Below are 18,439 nucleotides of genomic sequence, written 5' to 3'. Positions count from 1 at the left end.
TGACTCTTAATCGTCAACACTAAGTCTTTCCCACAGCTTGATGAATTCACGGGAGAGCCGCTCGAGAGACGAGGAACCCGGTATCGGAGGGGACTGTTTCCCTATCCCTTTTTCTGTTTCAACAGCGACTACTAACGGCCACTTCGTATCTCTCGGTAACACAGCTACAACAGCACTACTGCCTGCCTGTGGACACGTCTCCACTACAACGTTGTCGGCTCCTTCAAGAGTGGCGATAGGTCGAAGTTCAGCTGGAGGATGACCTGCGTCCTCATTGCCACCTTCTACTCTGGAGTCCATCTGGTTTAATGCCTCTTTGATGTGACGGTGCAGCCACCCCTTACGTCTTAGTTCCATATTTATGGATATGGAGGGATCGACCCCGGGGCTCACGACGGCAAACCGCTCTTCCATTGTTTTACTTGGATGCCATTCAGCGAGCCGCCTGAACGCGTCGTCAAGGTGTACCTGTGCATCTAACGACTCGTAAAAGACGGCATACACGCGGAGCTCCCACGGTATCTCGTGAGAAGTAAGCGAACTGTCAAACGACGGTGGAAGGCAGTCGAAACGTAGCTGGATATTGAGCGCGTCGTACGTTGCTGTTTCACCGCCACTGCTTATGTTCTGGAGTGGCAACAAAGTCACCCCGTTGCGTTCATGGCCCTTTCTCGACCTCGGGATTGCGTCAACCACAAAACAATCTATGAGACCGACTGACTCAACGGCAAGAAATGTAGGGAACAAAGTGGAGGGATTATTCCCATCCGCAACACATCGTTGAAGCGTAAATGTGGCAGTGATGGTTCCCTTTATACCGTTCCCTAAACGAATTATAGTTGGCAGACTGTGAACGAACCTTAGTCTACTAACGCTGCTCCTGGGATAGTGTTGTTTCTGCCGCTTGTCAAGTGCGAGAGTGAACGACGATAGCTCCGACAATACGTCGCCTGCTTCTCGTAAGGTGGGTTTATGGATGCATACCGATGCATTTGTTTGTCTCGCATACTCTTGTCTTGGACTGCATTTCGCCACCCTTTTCCACACGGGATGTAGCATGGCGCAGGCCCAACAGCACTTGTAGTGTGCAATAGGGAAATCAATACGTAACTCAAGTTCAGGAACGTGAAGCACAAAAGGGAAACCATCATCCTTCCATGTGACATGGTGCGTCAGCTTCCATGCGTTGCTGCATACATGAACAGAAGAACCTTTCGTTTCCATGACCCCTTCCTTTTATCCTTCCACCCAACGCCCTTCAGTTCCTTCACCACGAGAAACCATTAATTAACTAGACGTGAAAATAGAATCATACAAGAAAATGAAACCAATAGATGAACATAATCTATACGTTGTATAGAGAGGAAAGGAAAGTGTGAGGCGAGTAATAGAGGGAAAACAAACAACGGTGCAGGTGAAGAGATAAATCCCACGTAAACAGTAAGCGACAGACGCGTGGTTAGGAGGAATTTGGCTCACCATTCGTCTGGTCCACAGAGCGATACTACCCTTTTTTCCACGGTAACACCCCACCACTCCTTCCTTTTCAAACGACTCTTGACATCCTTGATACTTGCTGATGCATTTATTTGCGACGGTAGGTAAGGGAGAGATGCGCTGCCGCTCTAAAACTCACCGAACTGTTGCACGGCCCGCCGAACAATGATGCGAGCCGCTCGCCGCACCTCCGCCATCGTTGTTGTTCGTCCTGTAGAAAGACGGAGTGTGCCTACCGCACGATCCAAATCCACACCAACGCTGCGCAGTGAGGCGGAAACAACAACGTTCTCCTCTGCAGAATGGCAGGCCGCGCCCGAGGACATGCACACCTTATCACCGACCGCCTGAATGAGTCCGTGGGCGGAAATGTATCTTCGCTTACCACTATCTGTCACTTTAAACAATGCAACACTCAATGTATTAGGAAGAGCATGGTCGATGTCACCATTCAACACACAATCCATACCCACCTTGGAAACTTCTTGCTTTATCACCCGAAATAATTCGTCGCGAGTATTGCGCATTGTGGCAGCGTTTGCGGTTAGGTTCTTGCAGGCCACATGAAGCGCCTCCGCCATACCTGTTACCAAGAGCACATTCTCTGTGCCTGGGCGTGCACCATTTTCATGATTTGCTCCGAAGAGAATATTTCGTATACGCACACCATCCCTGACATATAACGCACCAACACCCTTTGGGCCATAGAATTTGTGCGAACAAATGGACAGCATGTCAACGCGCATGGCGCTGACATTTACGGGCACTTTCCCGATAGATTGTGCTGCATCAGTGTGAAACAGTGTTTCCTCACCACATATTTCCTTCACAAGTTTCACGAGGTCATCAATAGGATTAATACCACCAATTTCATTGTTGGCGTGCATCACTGTTACTAGTGCAACGTTTTGTGGACCACCCGGAAGTTCGAGTAGAAGTTTGCGCCACTCGTCGGTGCGCACGCAACCGGTCCTAGGATCGACAGGGAAGCGGTACACCTCTACGGGTGGTGGCTGTTGCTTTTTTCCACCTGACATGCGTCTATCTCCTCCCTTCACCACTGCCGAATGCTCTCTTTCCAAAAACTTTAACACTTCCTCAACGGCGGGGTGCTCAACGTTTGTCGTAATTATATAGTGTCGACTTGGAAGCCGTTCCCGCAATGCCGTGAACCCGCCGATTATTGCTAAGTTATTAGCCTCCGTCCCACCCGAAGTGAAAATAACATTCGCAGGAGTTACCGCACGAATGGCGTTTGCTACTTTCCCCCTCGCCTCATCCAGCACAAATTTTGCCGCCAAACCATATGGATGGACTGAACTGGGGTTCCCCCACGAAAATGGTACAACAGCCGACATGGCCCTCCAAGATTCCATGCAGAGTGGTGTAGTGGCATTGTAGTCCAAATAAATGGGAATAGGATCTGTGGGCGTGAGCGGCTGCGGTCGCAGTTTTTTGAGTGGTGGGCCCTCAATGCTACACATTCCCTAAACACAAATATAGTAAGAAATATCGTATAAGCAAGAGACGATGATTCGGTAATCGCAAAGAATGAGAAAACAATTTTTTAAATGCGGACTGGTGAGCACATGAAAGTACATTATAGTGAGGCGAAGAAAAAAAGGGATGAGAAAAAAGGAGAGTGGGCAGCGGGACAAAAAAAAAAAACGCAACTCTCCAACAAATTACACAAGGTGCCAGGGCTTGCACTTCAAAATTATTTTTACTCTTCGAAATAAGGGGAACCCCTGGGATTTCCCACAACAGGGAAGAAAATGTCGCGGTTTAAAAGATGAGGTAAACGAACTCAGTAATATATATATATATTTCTACCATACTCACATCCCCCTCATTTCTCCGTATCGAAGTGACCCTGTCTTCGCATTCTGTCGTGGATCATTTTGAAACTCCCACGCCACCGCGGTGTCGGCTTTTGCGTGTGCGTGCGAGGATTGATAGAGGGGGAGGCTGTTAGTAAAAATCAGACGCTGCCAGGGTAAGATCTGCCAGATCTTTCCATCAAGATTTTTTTCTTCTTCCCTCCCAATACTGCAGGTGCGGCTCTTAGGGATATGCAATACGTAATCAACCACCACCACAGAAACAAGAAAGGAAACATGAACAACAGCATCAACACGAGCAGGTGATCCGAACAGTGAGAGCACGTGACACCGGTATATCCCTATCTCGGTCACTTTCGCTCATGTAGCTTGCGCAATTCCTCCCTCACCTTACCGATGTCAACATCCGGGCACTCACTCGCCACTCCCTCCAGCATCAGTGGAACCTCCTTAATGACGACCGCAGGGGAAAAAGACCCAGCACGAAGGAACTCAACCGTTTCGTCCACGCTTTCCCGAGCAATGGAACCGTCCGGGAGTTGAGAAAGAAGATCCTGCATGGAATCTATGAGGCTGCCGTACTGCCCCGCCCTTGCTTGTTCATACAAGCGAATATTGCAAGCATGTTTCGCATCAGCTTCATCGTCTTCTCGCTGCCGCTTGCGCCGCACGTTTTCCAGCATTGTTTCGTAATCATCTTCGATTTCTTCATCCTCATCATTATTATCAAAGTCTCCACCGTTCAAGCCAGTATTACCCCCACCCATACTATTATGTCCCTCACGATATTCACCACCTTCAAGCTCTACAGTCCTCTCGAAACGACGGCGATGAGCTGTCTGATTCTGCCGCGTCAGAGAGCGGAGGGCTGCTTGTCGCTCCTGTTCCTGCTGTTGCTCCAGAAGCTCCTTGGCACTGAGACTCTGCAATTTCTCAAATAGTTCACTTTCCATTTGCAGCTGCTCAGTAAGCGTCATGGGTTCTCCTCTGTTCTTCCTTTGTTCCATCATCTTTTTACGAAGATTGTACGACCTCGCGAGGAACTCCCCTTCAGGTGTTCCAGATGCAGCTAAATTGTTCCAGTCAACCCTTGGAAGTGTTGGAACACTGTATGCAAGGTTGTGCTGGGCCGACACAGACCTGATCCGTTGATTCTCTTCGTTAACAGCTTTTTCAATTGAAGCTGCACTGTTGCATTCTGCAACGAAGTGTTTACTGGGGTTGATTACAGAAACCATCGCGGGTAAAGTGAGGTCTCCCTTACTAATCGCGGATGGAGATGCCAGCATTGTGATTGCGTTATCTCTTGACAGCTGTAACGGGAAAGAGTCACTGCCAACCCGCAATGTGGTGCTACCGTCACTCCATCGCACAATGCGTGCATTGCTAACAAATAACTTGTCGCGGCAGCCAATCGACCACCGGATGACGTTCTGTGTTGTATAAAGGCTCCGCTCCGTGCTTCTCAATGGAGCCGAAGGGTTTGAAGAAACGTACGGCCGCGGTTCCATGTGAAGTGTCTGACGGTTAGGGGCAATTTTTGGCATATCCGTAAGCCACATTTCCTCATAAAGACCAACATTCTGTTTATCTGGTACAGAAGAAACTAAGCAATCGAATGGCTTAGGCTCCTGAGTACCGATAATTGCTGCACCTTCCTCACCAAATAATTCATAGACATAGTTTACACAAGCCTCCTTCCTGGCCAATTCCACCTCTTTTCTTAGCGCTTCTTCATTGTCGCTCGTAATGTCCACATCTGTCTCGCATATAGTGTCCCCAAAGAATCGCCGCAGTAAACTTCGAGATCCAAGTAGGGCGGGATCCACTACTACTAGTGACTCGTCCACATAAAAGAGCGGACCAAAGAGGTCTTCCAAGGTTAAATCAGAGTCCACACTCACTGCACGCGGTGTGAGGTAAGTCGCTGCACCTTCCCCATCTGCAGCACCGCTGCCACCCTCATCAGTGGCACCCTGAGTGGTTGGGTTCGCCGTTGTTCTTTCCTCCGTCGTCTGCGTGTCCGATTGCGTGGGAAGTAATAGAAGATCCTCATGCCGTTGTTCTTCTGATTCCAGACCGTGTCGATACATTTTCGGCAGGGAAAATAACTCAACTGTCAACGAAAGCCGACTAGGTGAGGCAAAATAGAAAAATAAAAAGTACCTACGTGTGGATGAAAAGCAAAGAACAAAGAAAAAAAAAGGGAATTCTAATGAGAGGTTCTACTCAAGTTAAGGTGAGTTGCGGACATGAACACAGGTGCAAACATGCCGCTCGATGGTGATAGTACTCCAATAGTAAAGTAAGTTCCTGCGACACTGCGATCCGCTGCGACTTAAAAAACATCATGCAAGTGCACAAGCACGATAAACATGGTCTTGCAATCAGCAACCTCATGTTCTGGTTTAATCATGCAGATCCTCATTCCGGATCTGCGCCCGCTGCTTCACACGTCGTTTTTTTGCCTCCCATTTCTTTCCCATTTGGGCGGCAATTGCTTCGCCACGTTCTCGAGCGGCCTCCTTGCGCTTCGCCTGCTTACGTGACACTTGCTTCTTCGCCCTTTGTTTTGGTAGTTCTAACATTAGATCTCCTACTACACGCATTACCTTATTGCTTAGCCCCGTTGATTCCCCGGTAGCTGAAGCTTCATCACCTCGGGCAACCCGCTGCATCTCGAGTGTTGTCTCCCGCTCCAACCGTTCTTTTTCTCGTTTGGCATTTTCCTCAAGTTCTTTTTGAGCCCGCTCTGCCTTACGCTTCAACACGGTATTTCGGTGGGCCCTTTTCTTGGCCATTTGTTTGAGTTTGCGCACCAGTTTCGTCATGATGACGGTAACTAGCGGATAAAGTAGGAACTGCGCAGATCTAAGGGGATCAACGATAGAAGTTATCCTTTTTACTTGTTTTGGCACTTAGACACCACTTCTTTGGAAGCTGTGAGCACGCACTCTCCCTTTCGTCTATGTGTGTATAGACTTGTGTGCACACACCTCTGAACTGCGATTTCCCGATCTTGGGCGCCGTATGCTTTACAAGGATGAGCTGTTAGTAAGTCAGTAGAAATAAAACGAAAAATGATCAATCAGTAGGCAGGAAAAAAATTGTCGCGCACGACGGCCATAACAGTAAACAAGTAAAGCATTACTCACCTGCCTCGTCAGAAACATGTGCCATCTATTCAACTGTCCATCCAATACTGCACCGATTATTCCCAAATTCACTTACGGTCATGCGTAGCAGTCAGAAGAATAAAGTCACGAGTATGCAGAGCAAAGAAAATCTGTCTCTGTAAAGTTTCAGAGACATAAAGTAAGAAAAAACCGACGGGAAGGGGAGCTGCGGTTTGTGGGGTTGTAGTCCAACGTCTCATATGGGACCCATAGCCCTTGCTTGTTTCTCCTTCAACCATTTATTGTATAAATAAGCCGGTGGACTTACTAGTGGCGCCTGATGCCGTAGACCATCGGTGGACGTATCACTCTTGTCTCCACCGATATTGCCACTAGTCCCTATACACCCCATCGACTGAGGCATTCTAGGAAAGCGCATCCAATCAGCCGCCGTTAGATTCGGTAATGGTGGTTGTTGCTGGGAGCAGCTAGCTTTCCGTGCCGCGTCCCTTTTTGAATCACCAGCATCGAGGCGGCCGTGGTAGGTGTGCCTGAGGTCATCTCTTTGTAGCTGGTGCACATATGCGATAAACCGCCGTACATCATACAAATCCCCAGGCGACGTTAACGCCTGCAAGAAGGCAGGAAGAAAGGTTGCTTCAAAGTCTGGAATTGACATGCAACACGCCTTGAAGCACCGTATAAGGTCATCGTGAAGTTGAACAAAAGTCTCATGCTTGATGTTCTTGCACGCCAGCTCCTCAAATGTATAGCAAGCTGCAGCCCTATTGTCAATATCTGCCCAACCATCGCTGGTATGTACACCACCCAATTTACGATATTGACCCACAATGTTCAACACTGTTCGTTGACTTTCTACTGTTGCTGGAACTACAACCGCGTCAAAGAGAGACTTAGCGGCTTCAGAGCTGCGACTTGGCAGAGAGACTTTTGCATTGGTGCTCATTTCCGGATCCAGCAGCTTTGGTGGCTTTGGCAGGTTACGGAAGTCATCCGACGTCGTCATCCGAGAAATATGGGAGGGTGTGCACCAAGAGTACCGCGAAGTTTCTAGCAACGGTGCCTGTGCCGCAAAGAACTCACGCTTCAGGGCAGCAACAGCCTCCATGCACCGGTTCTTTGTCAGCGTTGAATCTGCGAATTGTGGGAGAACAATTGCCTCATCGTTCATCTTCTCATTGTTACCGATTTTTTTCTTCCCTGCGATGGTCACTGCTGCGATAATACCCGCTATTTTAGCGCTGCGTTCCTTCGCATTTGCCACGCCACTCGTTACGATTAACTTATGCTCAAGTAACTGGCGCACTTTTGGGCGTATCTGCGGATCCCTGCGCAAGCAGCAAGCAATAAAGTCACGTAGGTGACCAGTTGGCAGCTTCTCCTGAAGAAAACTCTTGCGCGAACCCGTCACCGTTTCTTGGACAGAGCATGGCATAACGGAGAGGTCCTTGATGTACTCTGATAAAGCGGATCTGGTCATCCCCACCTGCGTCATCTCCAATGCAGAGACACCTAACGACCAAACATCCGACGGAAAACTATGGGAAGTGATGTGCCCTGAGCGATGGTCCATCATTCCACTATCCAAAACTTCGGGGGCAATCCAACCGATGGTACCAATGACAGTAAACCGCCCATCTTGCTGGCTCAGGTCTGCGCACGTACCAAAGTCGCAAAGTTTCACAGAAGAGGCGTTACGATCAAGCAACATATTCAGGGGTTTGATATCGCGGTGGACCAGTTGACACTCCTCGTGGATGTACAAAAGTGCTTGCAGAACATCGTACACAACCGCAGCTATCTCCGCTTCCGTCATTTGCTTTACACTTTGCTCCGCAGCCATTTTTATTACCTTAGCAACGGAGGCGCCTTCCACGAGCTCCTCAACAATACACAAGGAAGGTTCAGTGGAGAAGCTCAGTGATGATTTTGGTACCTTTCCCTCTGCGTTCCTCTTCGACCCGGGTTCCTTGGTAGGCGCACCTAACTCTGCGCTGGTTCGCTTGGCTTGCGAGATGCTTTCGAGTTTGCCCTGACCTGTAAAGGCGGTGTAGTAGGTGACGATGTTGGGATGCTGAAGGTTGCTCAAATAAGAAACTTCTTTCAGCACAACGGTAATGTCTTCGGTAACCTCCGAGAAAATAGTTTGCTTCACTGCCACCGGTTTTCCTTCTCGTTCCCACGCTTCTTCGTCTCCTGCACGCTCTTTTGCGAGCCGAAAGGCCTTGAAAACTGTGCCATATGCACCCATACCAATAATGGAGTGAGGCCGAAGGAGGTGGCCAGTTCCGTCATCCATTGTACGATATTAATTCCAAGCTACTGCTGGCGAAAATGATGAGAACTGGAGAAGTTGAAAAGCGGAGATGCGATGAATGTGAGTAGATAATTTGTCGTTAAACGCACAACAAAGCAGAAAGGATGAAAAAGAGTATCCTTATATATGGCGGACGGTTCCATTCACGTGTTGGTAGCATGGGGACAGAGGGGAATCACCACAAACTTCTCTCGTCTCCTCGCTTCACTTCAAATGTTCAAACTTCGGACGAAACCACGTGTTCCTTCCCTTTGGAAAATTTCATGCGGTTTTCTCGATGCATGCGTCGGAGTTACAGCAAGCTAAAGGATCTTCTGAGAGTGAAAAAACTGGTCCAGGGCTTCCCCAAACGCTGTGGAAGTGATTACACAACCCTGCGTGTGACTGTAGTTGGGATCCTTTGTTACGTACCTTTGGAAAACATCACTAAACATCTTACGCAAGACGTTCTGCACCACATCTGTCTTGAGATCCTTGTCACTTAGAAGTGCAACGCGATAACCAGTCATTGTCTCGTTATAATGAAGTTTGTAAAGCGGAGTCCGAACTGCGTAAAAGCCACCCTCTCCAGAGGACGAAAGCTGCGATGAGAAGTGCTGTAGCGTATATATGAATCCAGCTACAAGCCCCGCCTCACCCTCCTGAGGCGCCGTAGTTCGATTCCACTCCTTGTAGAATATGTTGTCACCATATCGATTGAAGATGTAAATAGAATACAACGTCATTGGCACCTTCTATAAACAACTCAGAGAGCAATAACAACAGAAGCGAAATGGCTGAAAAGCTACAAATAAGGACAAATCAAACAATTGGTTCTCTATTCGTGATAGATATAAGTGAGGTCCAGAAGCTCTTGTGTTGTCAACCCATTTAAGTTATCACGCAACCCTCAGCACACCACACCACATTCATCAAATTATTCGCTCGCTCACCTGTCGTAATTCTCCGGTCTAACATGAGACTCGCTTACCTCCCTTTCTACCCGTAAAGCATCTCTGTCAAGTGGCGTGCGATACTCATCAACAATATTCGGGACCCACGGCGGCATCCCTACTGCACCCTTCTGCCAGCGCGTTCGAAGCCGTGCCCAGGGACTAACTTGCTTGCGGCTCTCGTTAGATGCCATCTCTTGGATGCGCCGCGTCTCCGCCTCCATCCAATGGTCATAGTCACTTCCTTGTGCACGTTGTAGGCGTCGCCAGCGCATCAATTCGTTATCTAGCCGCGCTTTCTCCACTTGCTCTTCTTCATCAAGGCTAAGATCCTTCTCATTTAAATCGAACCGATTGGGTCCAATATCCACAGAGGCCTTCATCCCCTGAAGTTCCAATGAAGCTGTCTCCTGTTGCTCCTGGTTGTTGTGAAGGGGAAGGTAGTCCCAATTACCATGTGGCCGCAGGGCGTGAAGCACAACAGAAAAGGCGATGAGAGCATCAGTCTGCGATACTTCGTCCAGAAGCAATTGGGTCACTGGTATGCTAAGTTGTTTTGACCAACGCCGAACTGAATTACGTTTGTGATTGGGCCCAACCATGAGAAGTTGACCCTTCGCATCGCTTTTAGTAAAGTTATTGCGACAGTAATCACTAAGTGTTTCCCGCTTTACCGCTGGGGATCCGCAAGGTGAGGTCCGCGATTTGGGCTGAGCGCAACCAGACCGTAACTGTCTGACAAGGTCACCCAGTTCGTCAGTTGCGTCGTTATCATCCCTCGCTGCAAAGCAGACGGGTGACAAATCGTTTCTTTGCAGAATGTGGTTCAACATTCCGTACACGTTATCTCCATCTTCCTCCTTCAACGTATAAATGGGAACAGCCTTTTGGAAATGGGCACCGCGAGCTGCGCGAATCACCCGATGATCGTATAAATCTGCACAATGATTTGTCGCTATAACCGCGTCATAGTGAAACCCGGCCGCTGTACGTAACACTGTACCAAGAAGACCGGGATCATCCACGTTGTCAAGCACAAGTACGCGATCAAACCTCTGCTTGTTTGCTATGAGACTTTCCTTTGGGGGTGGCTTTGGGATATCAAAGTCACCTATGAAACCATCGTTACCGGGGGAGCAGACATCGGCTACGTGTCGGTCCACCCGAATAATTTCCGTTTTAACCCCCGTATTCGTTGCCCACTTCGGTTTTTGTTGTCCCTCACGGACGAGCAGATGTCTCGGTGTGTACCCTCGCTTGTGCAGTTCGTGCAGCAAATGCCTGCCCCCAACAACCATCATTTGTTTCGACGAGCGGTATTTTGGGTTTTGGCGAAGTTTGACGAAATGCTGTATGAGATGGTGCCGTTCGTCACTTATTACTGTACCTTCCCATATAACATTCTGCTGCAACTGCATGAGTAAGGCGCGTTGTGCCCGTTTCTGCAATATCTCGGCGGGAAGCGTATCTGGTGAGCCCACCTTTGCGTGAACAGCATCCGGAACAACGATGTTGCGGGAAGCGGGATCTTTGGGCGCCAAAGGATGGCTGTAGGCATTCTTTGAGCGACGTGCGGTGGGCCGCTGCTCACCTATGGTCGATTGCCAACGCCGTTGCGACATAATTGCAAAACCGATATGCATAAATGAATGTGAAAGAGGTGCACGCAGAAAGTTCCTCCGGGGCATAGCATCCACCACCAACAGTGGTAACCTTACCGTTAGCACTATACCGCATTTTCCGTGCGGCCAGTGCATTTTTCTTCAATCCTTCCTGCTTTTTTTCTCCTATAAAACGCCACGGTTTTGCCGTCAAAATCTTTTACACACCGTCACACTGTTGGGGTCGCCTCCACCATGCAAATGGTGTGACTTCCTAAGCACACTTCTTCTCACCTACTATTAAAATAATTGTAAAACCGCCCCCCTTCCCTCCACCCCAACAGCTAAAATTAATGAAAGAAAATTGTGAAAGTTAAATGAGCATCCGTATACAAAGATAATAACGGATCGATACACATACAAATATAAAAAAAATACATGCATTTCAAAAGGTTAGCAACAGGAAGGTAAGAAAAAAAAATGATGATCCATATTTTAGTCAGATGTAGAAAGAGGATTTTTTTCTTTTTTTAGAAAGTGAGCTTCATTTTTTTTTTTTTGAAGAAAAATGATTCTTCAAGTTGCATGATAGGCGTCGCAGCCACAGACAACAACAACAGTGACAAAGGAAATGAAAAAATTGTTTTACCATTTTTTTTAAATAAAAAAGTTTAAAAAAGAGAAAGTTAAGGTATGAAAAGTAATGTAAAGAGAAAAAGCAGAAAGGCACCAGTGCCACTTTTCTCTCGTTTGCACACCTTATTTTTTTGTGTTTCATCGTACACGTATAGATATCTTTCAAATCATTGTTAAGGCTTTTGGTCCGTAACACTGCATCCCTGTCTATAACGTTTTCCACCGGCATGGAAAGAAGAAAATAGTAAAAAAAAACTGTTGTCAAGTTATTTTTACTATTATTAATGTTGTGACCCTTCTCCTCTTTGGCTTTACACTTTTCCTCCTCTTCTCATTTTATTGATTTGTTCCCATTTGTTCTCTTTTTTTATTCTTTGCGGAAGATATGGGGACGCCGGTCTGTCTTTGTATTCCACAGGTCCGCGCAAGGTAGCATGGATATGATGCCACAAAACTTGTGCATCATGCGGAGGAACGCACAGCCGCATAAGACAATAACGACAAAAAAAAAAATAATAATAAAGTAAAACAAAGAAAATTAAACCACCGTCGAAAAGAAATGTTTTCCATTTTATTGCCTCAAAAGCAGCCCATTCACCAAACGTAGATAGCAACCTGAATTTAGTTGAGCATTCGAGGAGACAAAAAGCTGCCCGCGTTTCTGAGTAAGACGAAAGGGAGGGGAAAAGTGGCTGATTGCATTGATTTGTTGCGTCTCCAACAGCTCCCCCCAAGCACCAATTTACTAGGTTCGACCTCGCACGTCGCCACTTCCTTTCCTCACCCCTTTTCCTTCTTTTACTCTTTTCTTCCCGAACAGAAGGTTAGTGCGTTCATCCATTTATAAATAATTACCCCCCCCCTTCTGTCATCGCTCGGCACTTCCTATACACCCTTCCTCTTTCCTTTTTTCTTTGCTTCCCTTTGCCTTTCCGTTTCCCTCCCTTGTTCTCCTTCTCTGTTTACTTCTATATTTACATGGTTACATGTGTTCGCCAAAGTTCATACTCGCACCTTTCACATAATACTCTAGTCAAGATTCCTCCTAACCAAAGGGGCCATGTATTTCCTTAGTATATGTTGTTGAGTCCACTAAGGAAGCAAGTTTCACCTTTGCATTGAGCGTATCTAGTGGAACAACAACAACTAATGCTTGTGGCTCTTCCTTTATTTCCACCCCCGCAAAGTTTTCCTGCATGTAAGTCAGAAACGGATCCAACATCTCATCTGCGGCGAGGGACTTGAGACAAACGCCTGTATTGTCGTCTGATACCACGCGCATTTCAAAGCGAACGTTACGAGTGTATTTTTGCATTAGCTCGTTCGTGCAGGGTGGATCTACGGCAGGCGGTGGATGATGTCCTGCATACACCGCAGGTCCAATAATCTGCACACTAGGGTAAGCGGAACGTTCGTTTTCGTCATCATCATACTGCCCCTTAAAGGAAGCCATATAAAGCTCACCTGCAGTGATGCTGCAGGACAGAGCTCCTGCGATGTCATTGCCAAGTCGAGTTACTAAGCGTTGTGCAAAGCACAACGAGGAGGCCAAGGCAGCGGTGTAGGACATAAAGGATGACTCGAAAGTTGCACCACCGACGCCTACAGATAGTAAAAGGCCACTATGGTCCTCTAACGAATAGCGGTGGACCTCACGTATGACAGCGACGGTAGAGTCACTGCCAGACAAAATTACTTCCTCCATGTCCTGGTTCGGCATTTCAAAGGAATGCAGCACGTAAACACCGCTCGTCCTCACACCTGGTGGTGCTGGAGTAAACAGATAAAACAAGGGGGAGCGCAGGCCCCGCGTCGAGTGGTGGAGGAGCATCGGCACGGTCGTAACTACGGGCTTCTTTGGAGACAAGAATTCCAGTCGTACATCGAAAGCTATGCAAATATCCAAGAAGGTTGCATGCTGTGTATCGTTAAACACACGGAAGGACAGTTTACCATGCTTCACCTTAATTATATTTCGATCTTGAGCCACATTGGCGGTTTCAGCAGAATCTGAGTTATTTTCAGTTACGAACTTTGATAGCAAAAGGCGAACATCATGATACGGACGGTTGCGCTCCAAGAACTGCGCGCCAGTCTCTACCTCCAACTGAACAATCACGCCCAAACCAGGGGCAATAATTAGGAACGTTCCTTCAGGCAGTCTCATGTTAAACATGAAAGCACAATCTTGTGGGCAAAACACTGTTTCCAAACACCGCCGCACCACTTCCTGACTATAAAACAAACGATGAAATTTTCGCGATAACAGGGGTAAGGGTGTGGCATCTTGAAAGTACACGGCAACCCTGGCGAGGTTGTCAACCTCGTTACGATCTGTGCACATTGGGCAGTCAATAACATTGCTTTTATGATATGTCGCTCTAAAGCATATTTCACCCACTGAGTTCGCACGTAACATATCACACCCGCATGACTGACAGGGAACAACAAAGACCATGGAAACTAAACCAGCCTCCTTAGCGAGCAGTAATTGTTCAATGACATCAGTTGGTGGTATGTCGAGATGGGCGGCGAGGGACAATGGGTTCCATAGGGTAACACCCTCACAGTAGCTGCGCAAATTCTTCACTGTTGCTATGAGGGTTTCGCTAAGAACCGGGTGCGTTCCTGGGGGCTGATTCGCTACATTACAGAGACCGCGAAACTCCTCATCCATGAGAGGAAAATCGGCGCTCAACAAAGGTTCTAGGTATTCATTGAGTTTTTCCCAGAAAAATTTGCTACGGCGATTTGCCGGTAGGATGTTCCATTTACTGACGGAAAACTTAGGTGCATTTTTCTGCATCGCTTTATTCCCCTCTCTATATCCTTCTTCAATTCTATATGATTTTTTCTCTTTTTTTAAAAAACCTAAGCGTAAATATAAATGTATATTTAATGTATAAGATATGAATTTCGTTATATATATTGCTGCCGTCGATGCTGCAAACCCTTTAGTCGGTGGAAATGAGGAATAAAGAAGTATAGAAAGGGGTGAAAAAACATAACGCAAACAGATTGCGCGGGGGTCTGGTGAACCACCGTGAATACTAACGGCCATATCGCATGCAAAGATTTTTCGATGCATCGACAACCTCAGTGTTTTAAAAGTCAGTTGTAAAGAAAAAAAGAAACACAAACATTCTTGAGAGGAACAAACAGGAAATAACGAACACTTCTAGCTCTCACTGGCGTTATCTTCCCCCCTTTTTTAATCACCACTCCTCCTTTCTTTCCTTCTCGACTGTATTTCCCACTCCCCCTTCCTATGAATTCATTTCGCCACCAGAAGTGTGTGAGGTGCGGCAGTAAGTGAGAGGAAACCTCAAGTGATGCGACATTCATTCATAACTATACAACATGTCATGCCAAGTTGTATGCCACACCTTGCTGAGGGGAAACCGGTCATTTTTTTTTTTTCAAAACATACACATATATTTACACACGGATAATCTCCTATCCATGGAATATGGGAAAGAATATAAAGTAAACGAACAGAAAGAAGAGGTAATAAAATAAGGAAAGATATGGACCTGAGCGAATAGACACGGTGGAAGAGTTGTCCCAAAGTGATGCATAGCGTTGGTTCCAAAATCCCTGTCCTTTCCCGGCCAGCGATCAATCCGCCTTTTAATATTGATAGAGGCCGAATACCGTCACCACAGCAAAGAGATGTTGAGTCACGTAAACCTCCTCAAAGTAGTCATCCGTATCAGAATCCCAAAACATTTTGCAACCAGCGCGAAGTCCCTGCCCACGTTGCTCCCCGATCATACAATGCACCATTATTTTGTATCGCTCAAGTTCCATAGACCGAATCCGATCACGGACGCCGTCAGCAATTTCTTTGCTAATGCTCTGCATCTCGTCCGCCTTGTAAACTTCATTCTCAAGCCTCGATTCAAGAAGGCTACGAACAACTGGGCGGATATCATTCGGTCGGAACTTCCGCTTGTGGTCCGGCCTCAGGGAAAAAGTAGTGGCATCTCCAAAATCTGTTTGCATAATGGTGTATGTTTGAATTATGCTCCTAATAATATACTTATGCAGAAGTATTCAACGAACTATGAGGCTGCGATAGTCACAAAAAAAACAAAAGAACAGAAATAGAAAGAAGAATAACAATACAAAGTTCATGGAGATGCACACACAGACACGCGAAAAAAGAAAATGAAAATAACAGAAATGAAGTTACACGAACAATGCCACCAATTTACCCGCCCTACAATTCTCATCTTTTCTAAATTAACACCAGATGTGTGCCCAGAGGAAGGCGACACCACGGCATTGTGAGGAAGCACTCAAACAACTGGTTGCGTGGTCTCGGAAACATGCTGGAGCAGAACAGAATCATAGTAAAAACCTCCCCTACGGTCCATTCCTCTTCGCGTAGCTTCTTGTAAACTTTATGAAAACCACTGCATAACGCAACATCACCGAACGCGGAATAAATTAACGGTCGTCCTGCCTGAGAGGCCGCACACCACTGTAATAACAGTTTAAGTTCTCTATCGCCACCAAAGGCACCGCAGCCCCAGTTCCCCGTCGCAATAGGACCAGAGTGCACGGATGATAGAGTGCTGTCAGGGATTCCTTTGAATGCCACAAAAGCTTTATGGGTTTCACGGATTATAAAATCCTTACGAAATTGGTTGTCCACGGCATCACTGAAATCGACTGCGTCCATGGCCACTATACACGTGTTGCGCACAAACCTTGGAGCCTCATCATTTCTCCCAACTAGCTTAACAGGCACTTTATCTACATGCATCCCTTGCTCGCATGAATCCACCCTGAACATCCGGTCACTTAAAGGAATAATGTCCGGTGTACACCCGCTAATATAACGGAAAGTCTTCGCATAACCCTCCGTAACACTGTAGGATGCGGCGCCGGCAACAAACACCACTTCATTGTCTAACAGCTCCTCACAAACGAGACAAGAAAGAAGTAGCTCCGGAGATGTGACGAAGCGTATCTCCTCTTGGAGACAACCAGAAGACAAAACACCACCCCCGATACACCGGTTGGCGAAATCCACTTGTAGGTTCGTATAACTCTCTTCAATGAGCGAGTTTTCGGAAATTACGACAGGCTCCATAGCGCGGGTGCTTCTTTCAAAGTCAGGAAAGGATGTACGTGCAACGCGATAGATCTCCACGCACGGCCACACTTCCTTCGTGCAACGAGCGCAATATCTAAAATACTGTAGTAAACACTGCACCTTCGCACATTGACTGCTAAACCGATCAGGCTTTTCATTGCAAAGAAGGCGCACAAAGTTAAAGGAAGGAAGTTTGTGTAGCCCAGAAGAGCTTCCAAATTTATGCACCTGAGATCTTCCCTGGAAAAGGGAGAAAAAACCACAAACCAGCAGTGTTGAGGCCTCTTCATGTGTGAACAGCAAACGATGGGTATCACTCTGTGATAAAATAGGAATCTCTTGGGGAAACAACTCAGGTCCCCGGAGTACGGCGCGCTTCATCCAGGGTAAAGTGAAACAAAAAAACTGCACACGTTCTTCAGCAGTCATGACGTGATCGAGAACATGACAAAGTACCCCAAAGCACAGCACCTGACGAGTTTCAGAAATAATTTTACGCGTATAAAGCACCTGAAGAAGTATTCTGAGGTTTGATGTGTCTGTCGTATCCGACTCCATTAGAGCTGCAGTTACGATATCCCAGCCTATGTAACCATGCGGCGAGTTGTTTTCATCTCTTTTTTCCTGCCATGGCAGCACTATTGTTCTACCGTGTGTGCCAGCCGCTGAAGGGGTTTGAGGGAAAAACTCATTTAGTGTCCTTTGCCTCATCACTATGTTGTGAGAAGTCATTCTTTCCTTGCCTTTAAGGCTGACCTCGCATATAATTGCAGGACGCAATTTAAATGTATGATGATACGTACACTACTCTATGGTTATGCGCGGTATTCAAGTGAGTTTCTTGTGGTCCTTTACTATCTGTAGCACTGTCTGCATATGCGTGTAAGGTCCTTCGTGCAGAAGGGGGGGGGGAGGGGTAATGACAAAGTATAAAAAAAATATGTAGTTTATTCCAGCGAACAACAAGTTTAGCGCAGCATACAACTTCGTGTAGTACAGGGAACAATATATATATATATACGAAAAACATTAACCAATATGGTAGAGACAAAGCCCCCTTCCTCCATACTCATGCTGGCGAAAACTTTAAAACTACAACAAGGAAAGATACCGGTGAATTTGCTTCGGGTAAGATAAGGAGTCTAGAACAAGCACCTACAACCGGGGGTTTGCAGTTTTATTGTTCACAATACAGCCCTAGGACACGATAAAAGCCCATTTCACTGTAACTCTACATAAAGAAAGTAACGGCTGAATCTCCTCCGGCAACCAGCGTCACAAATCCCACCCCAACAAAAGCGCAACAAACACACACACACACACAAAACAACAACAAACAACACCCATCCTCACGACGACCAAAACCTCCGCCAC

General features: G+C 46.9%; 11 protein-coding genes across 11 annotated transcripts; all 11 read right to left on the bottom strand.

Annotated features, from left to right (window-relative positions):
* Positions 1–6: 6 nt before the first annotated feature.
* Positions 7–1,224, bottom strand: TbgDal_IX7960 (hypothetical protein, conserved; the record flags this gene model as incomplete). The annotated part of the gene is made up of 1 exon (XM_011778684.1): positions 7–1,224. One exon carries the CDS (start codon positions 1,222–1,224, stop codon positions 7–9), a length of 1,218 nt encoding a protein of 405 aa, XP_011776986.1.
* Positions 1,225–1,625: 401 nt separating this feature from the next.
* Positions 1,626–2,981, bottom strand: TbgDal_IX7950 (cysteine desulfurase, putative; the record flags this gene model as incomplete). The annotated part of the gene is made up of 1 exon (XM_011778683.1): positions 1,626–2,981. One exon carries the CDS (start codon positions 2,979–2,981, stop codon positions 1,626–1,628), a length of 1,356 nt encoding a protein of 451 aa, XP_011776985.1.
* A 707-nt stretch (positions 2,982–3,688) lies between these two features.
* TbgDal_IX7940 (hypothetical protein, conserved) lies at positions 3,689–5,431 on the bottom strand (the record flags this gene model as incomplete). The annotated part of the gene is made up of 1 exon (XM_011778682.1): positions 3,689–5,431. One exon carries the CDS (start codon positions 5,429–5,431, stop codon positions 3,689–3,691), a length of 1,743 nt encoding a protein of 580 aa, XP_011776984.1.
* Positions 5,432–5,746: 315 nt separating this feature from the next.
* Positions 5,747–6,169, bottom strand: TbgDal_IX7930 (hypothetical protein, conserved; the record flags this gene model as incomplete). The annotated part of the gene is made up of 1 exon (XM_011778681.1): positions 5,747–6,169. The coding sequence occupies one exon, from the start codon at positions 6,167–6,169 to the stop codon at positions 5,747–5,749; it is 423 nt and encodes a 140-aa protein (XP_011776983.1).
* A 541-nt stretch (positions 6,170–6,710) lies between these two features.
* On the bottom strand, positions 6,711–8,774 carry TbgDal_IX7920 (protein kinase, putative; the record flags this gene model as incomplete). Its single annotated transcript, XM_011778680.1, has 1 exon — positions 6,711–8,774. The coding sequence occupies one exon, from the start codon at positions 8,772–8,774 to the stop codon at positions 6,711–6,713; it is 2,064 nt and encodes a 687-aa protein (XP_011776982.1).
* Positions 8,775–9,094: 320 nt separating this feature from the next.
* Positions 9,095–9,517, bottom strand: TbgDal_IX7910 (hypothetical protein, conserved; the record flags this gene model as incomplete). The annotated part of the gene is made up of 1 exon (XM_011778679.1): positions 9,095–9,517. The coding sequence occupies one exon, from the start codon at positions 9,515–9,517 to the stop codon at positions 9,095–9,097; it is 423 nt and encodes a 140-aa protein (XP_011776981.1).
* A 203-nt stretch (positions 9,518–9,720) lies between these two features.
* TbgDal_IX7900 (hypothetical protein, conserved) lies at positions 9,721–11,481 on the bottom strand (the record flags this gene model as incomplete). The annotated part of the gene is made up of 1 exon (XM_011778678.1): positions 9,721–11,481. One exon carries the CDS (start codon positions 11,479–11,481, stop codon positions 9,721–9,723), a length of 1,761 nt encoding a protein of 586 aa, XP_011776980.1.
* Positions 11,482–11,869: 388 nt separating this feature from the next.
* Positions 11,870–12,190, bottom strand: TbgDal_IX7890 (conserved hypothetical protein, unlikely; the record flags this gene model as incomplete). Its single annotated transcript, XM_011778677.1, has 1 exon — positions 11,870–12,190. One exon carries the CDS (start codon positions 12,188–12,190, stop codon positions 11,870–11,872), a length of 321 nt encoding a protein of 106 aa, XP_011776979.1.
* Positions 12,191–13,006: 816 nt separating this feature from the next.
* TbgDal_IX7880 (hypothetical protein, conserved) lies at positions 13,007–15,049 on the bottom strand (the record flags this gene model as incomplete). Its single annotated transcript, XM_011778676.1, has 1 exon — positions 13,007–15,049. The coding sequence occupies one exon, from the start codon at positions 15,047–15,049 to the stop codon at positions 13,007–13,009; it is 2,043 nt and encodes a 680-aa protein (XP_011776978.1).
* Positions 15,050–15,591: 542 nt separating this feature from the next.
* On the bottom strand, positions 15,592–15,966 carry TbgDal_IX7870 (dynein light chain, putative; the record flags this gene model as incomplete). The annotated part of the gene is made up of 1 exon (XM_011778675.1): positions 15,592–15,966. One exon carries the CDS (start codon positions 15,964–15,966, stop codon positions 15,592–15,594), a length of 375 nt encoding a protein of 124 aa, XP_011776977.1.
* A 235-nt stretch (positions 15,967–16,201) lies between these two features.
* TbgDal_IX7860 (poly(ADP-ribose) glycohydrolase, putative) lies at positions 16,202–17,797 on the bottom strand (the record flags this gene model as incomplete). The annotated part of the gene is made up of 1 exon (XM_011778674.1): positions 16,202–17,797. One exon carries the CDS (start codon positions 17,795–17,797, stop codon positions 16,202–16,204), a length of 1,596 nt encoding a protein of 531 aa, XP_011776976.1.
* Positions 17,798–18,439: the final 642 nt, after the last annotated feature.

This window comes from Trypanosoma brucei, chromosome 9 (assembly GCF_000210295.1).
Source record: "Trypanosoma brucei gambiense DAL972 chromosome 9, complete sequence".
Lineage (NCBI taxonomy): Eukaryota > Euglenozoa > Kinetoplastea > Trypanosomatida > Trypanosomatidae > Trypanosoma > Trypanosoma brucei.
The sequence above is the reverse complement of the archived record's forward strand: the minus strand, read 5'-3'. Positions and strand labels throughout refer to the sequence as shown.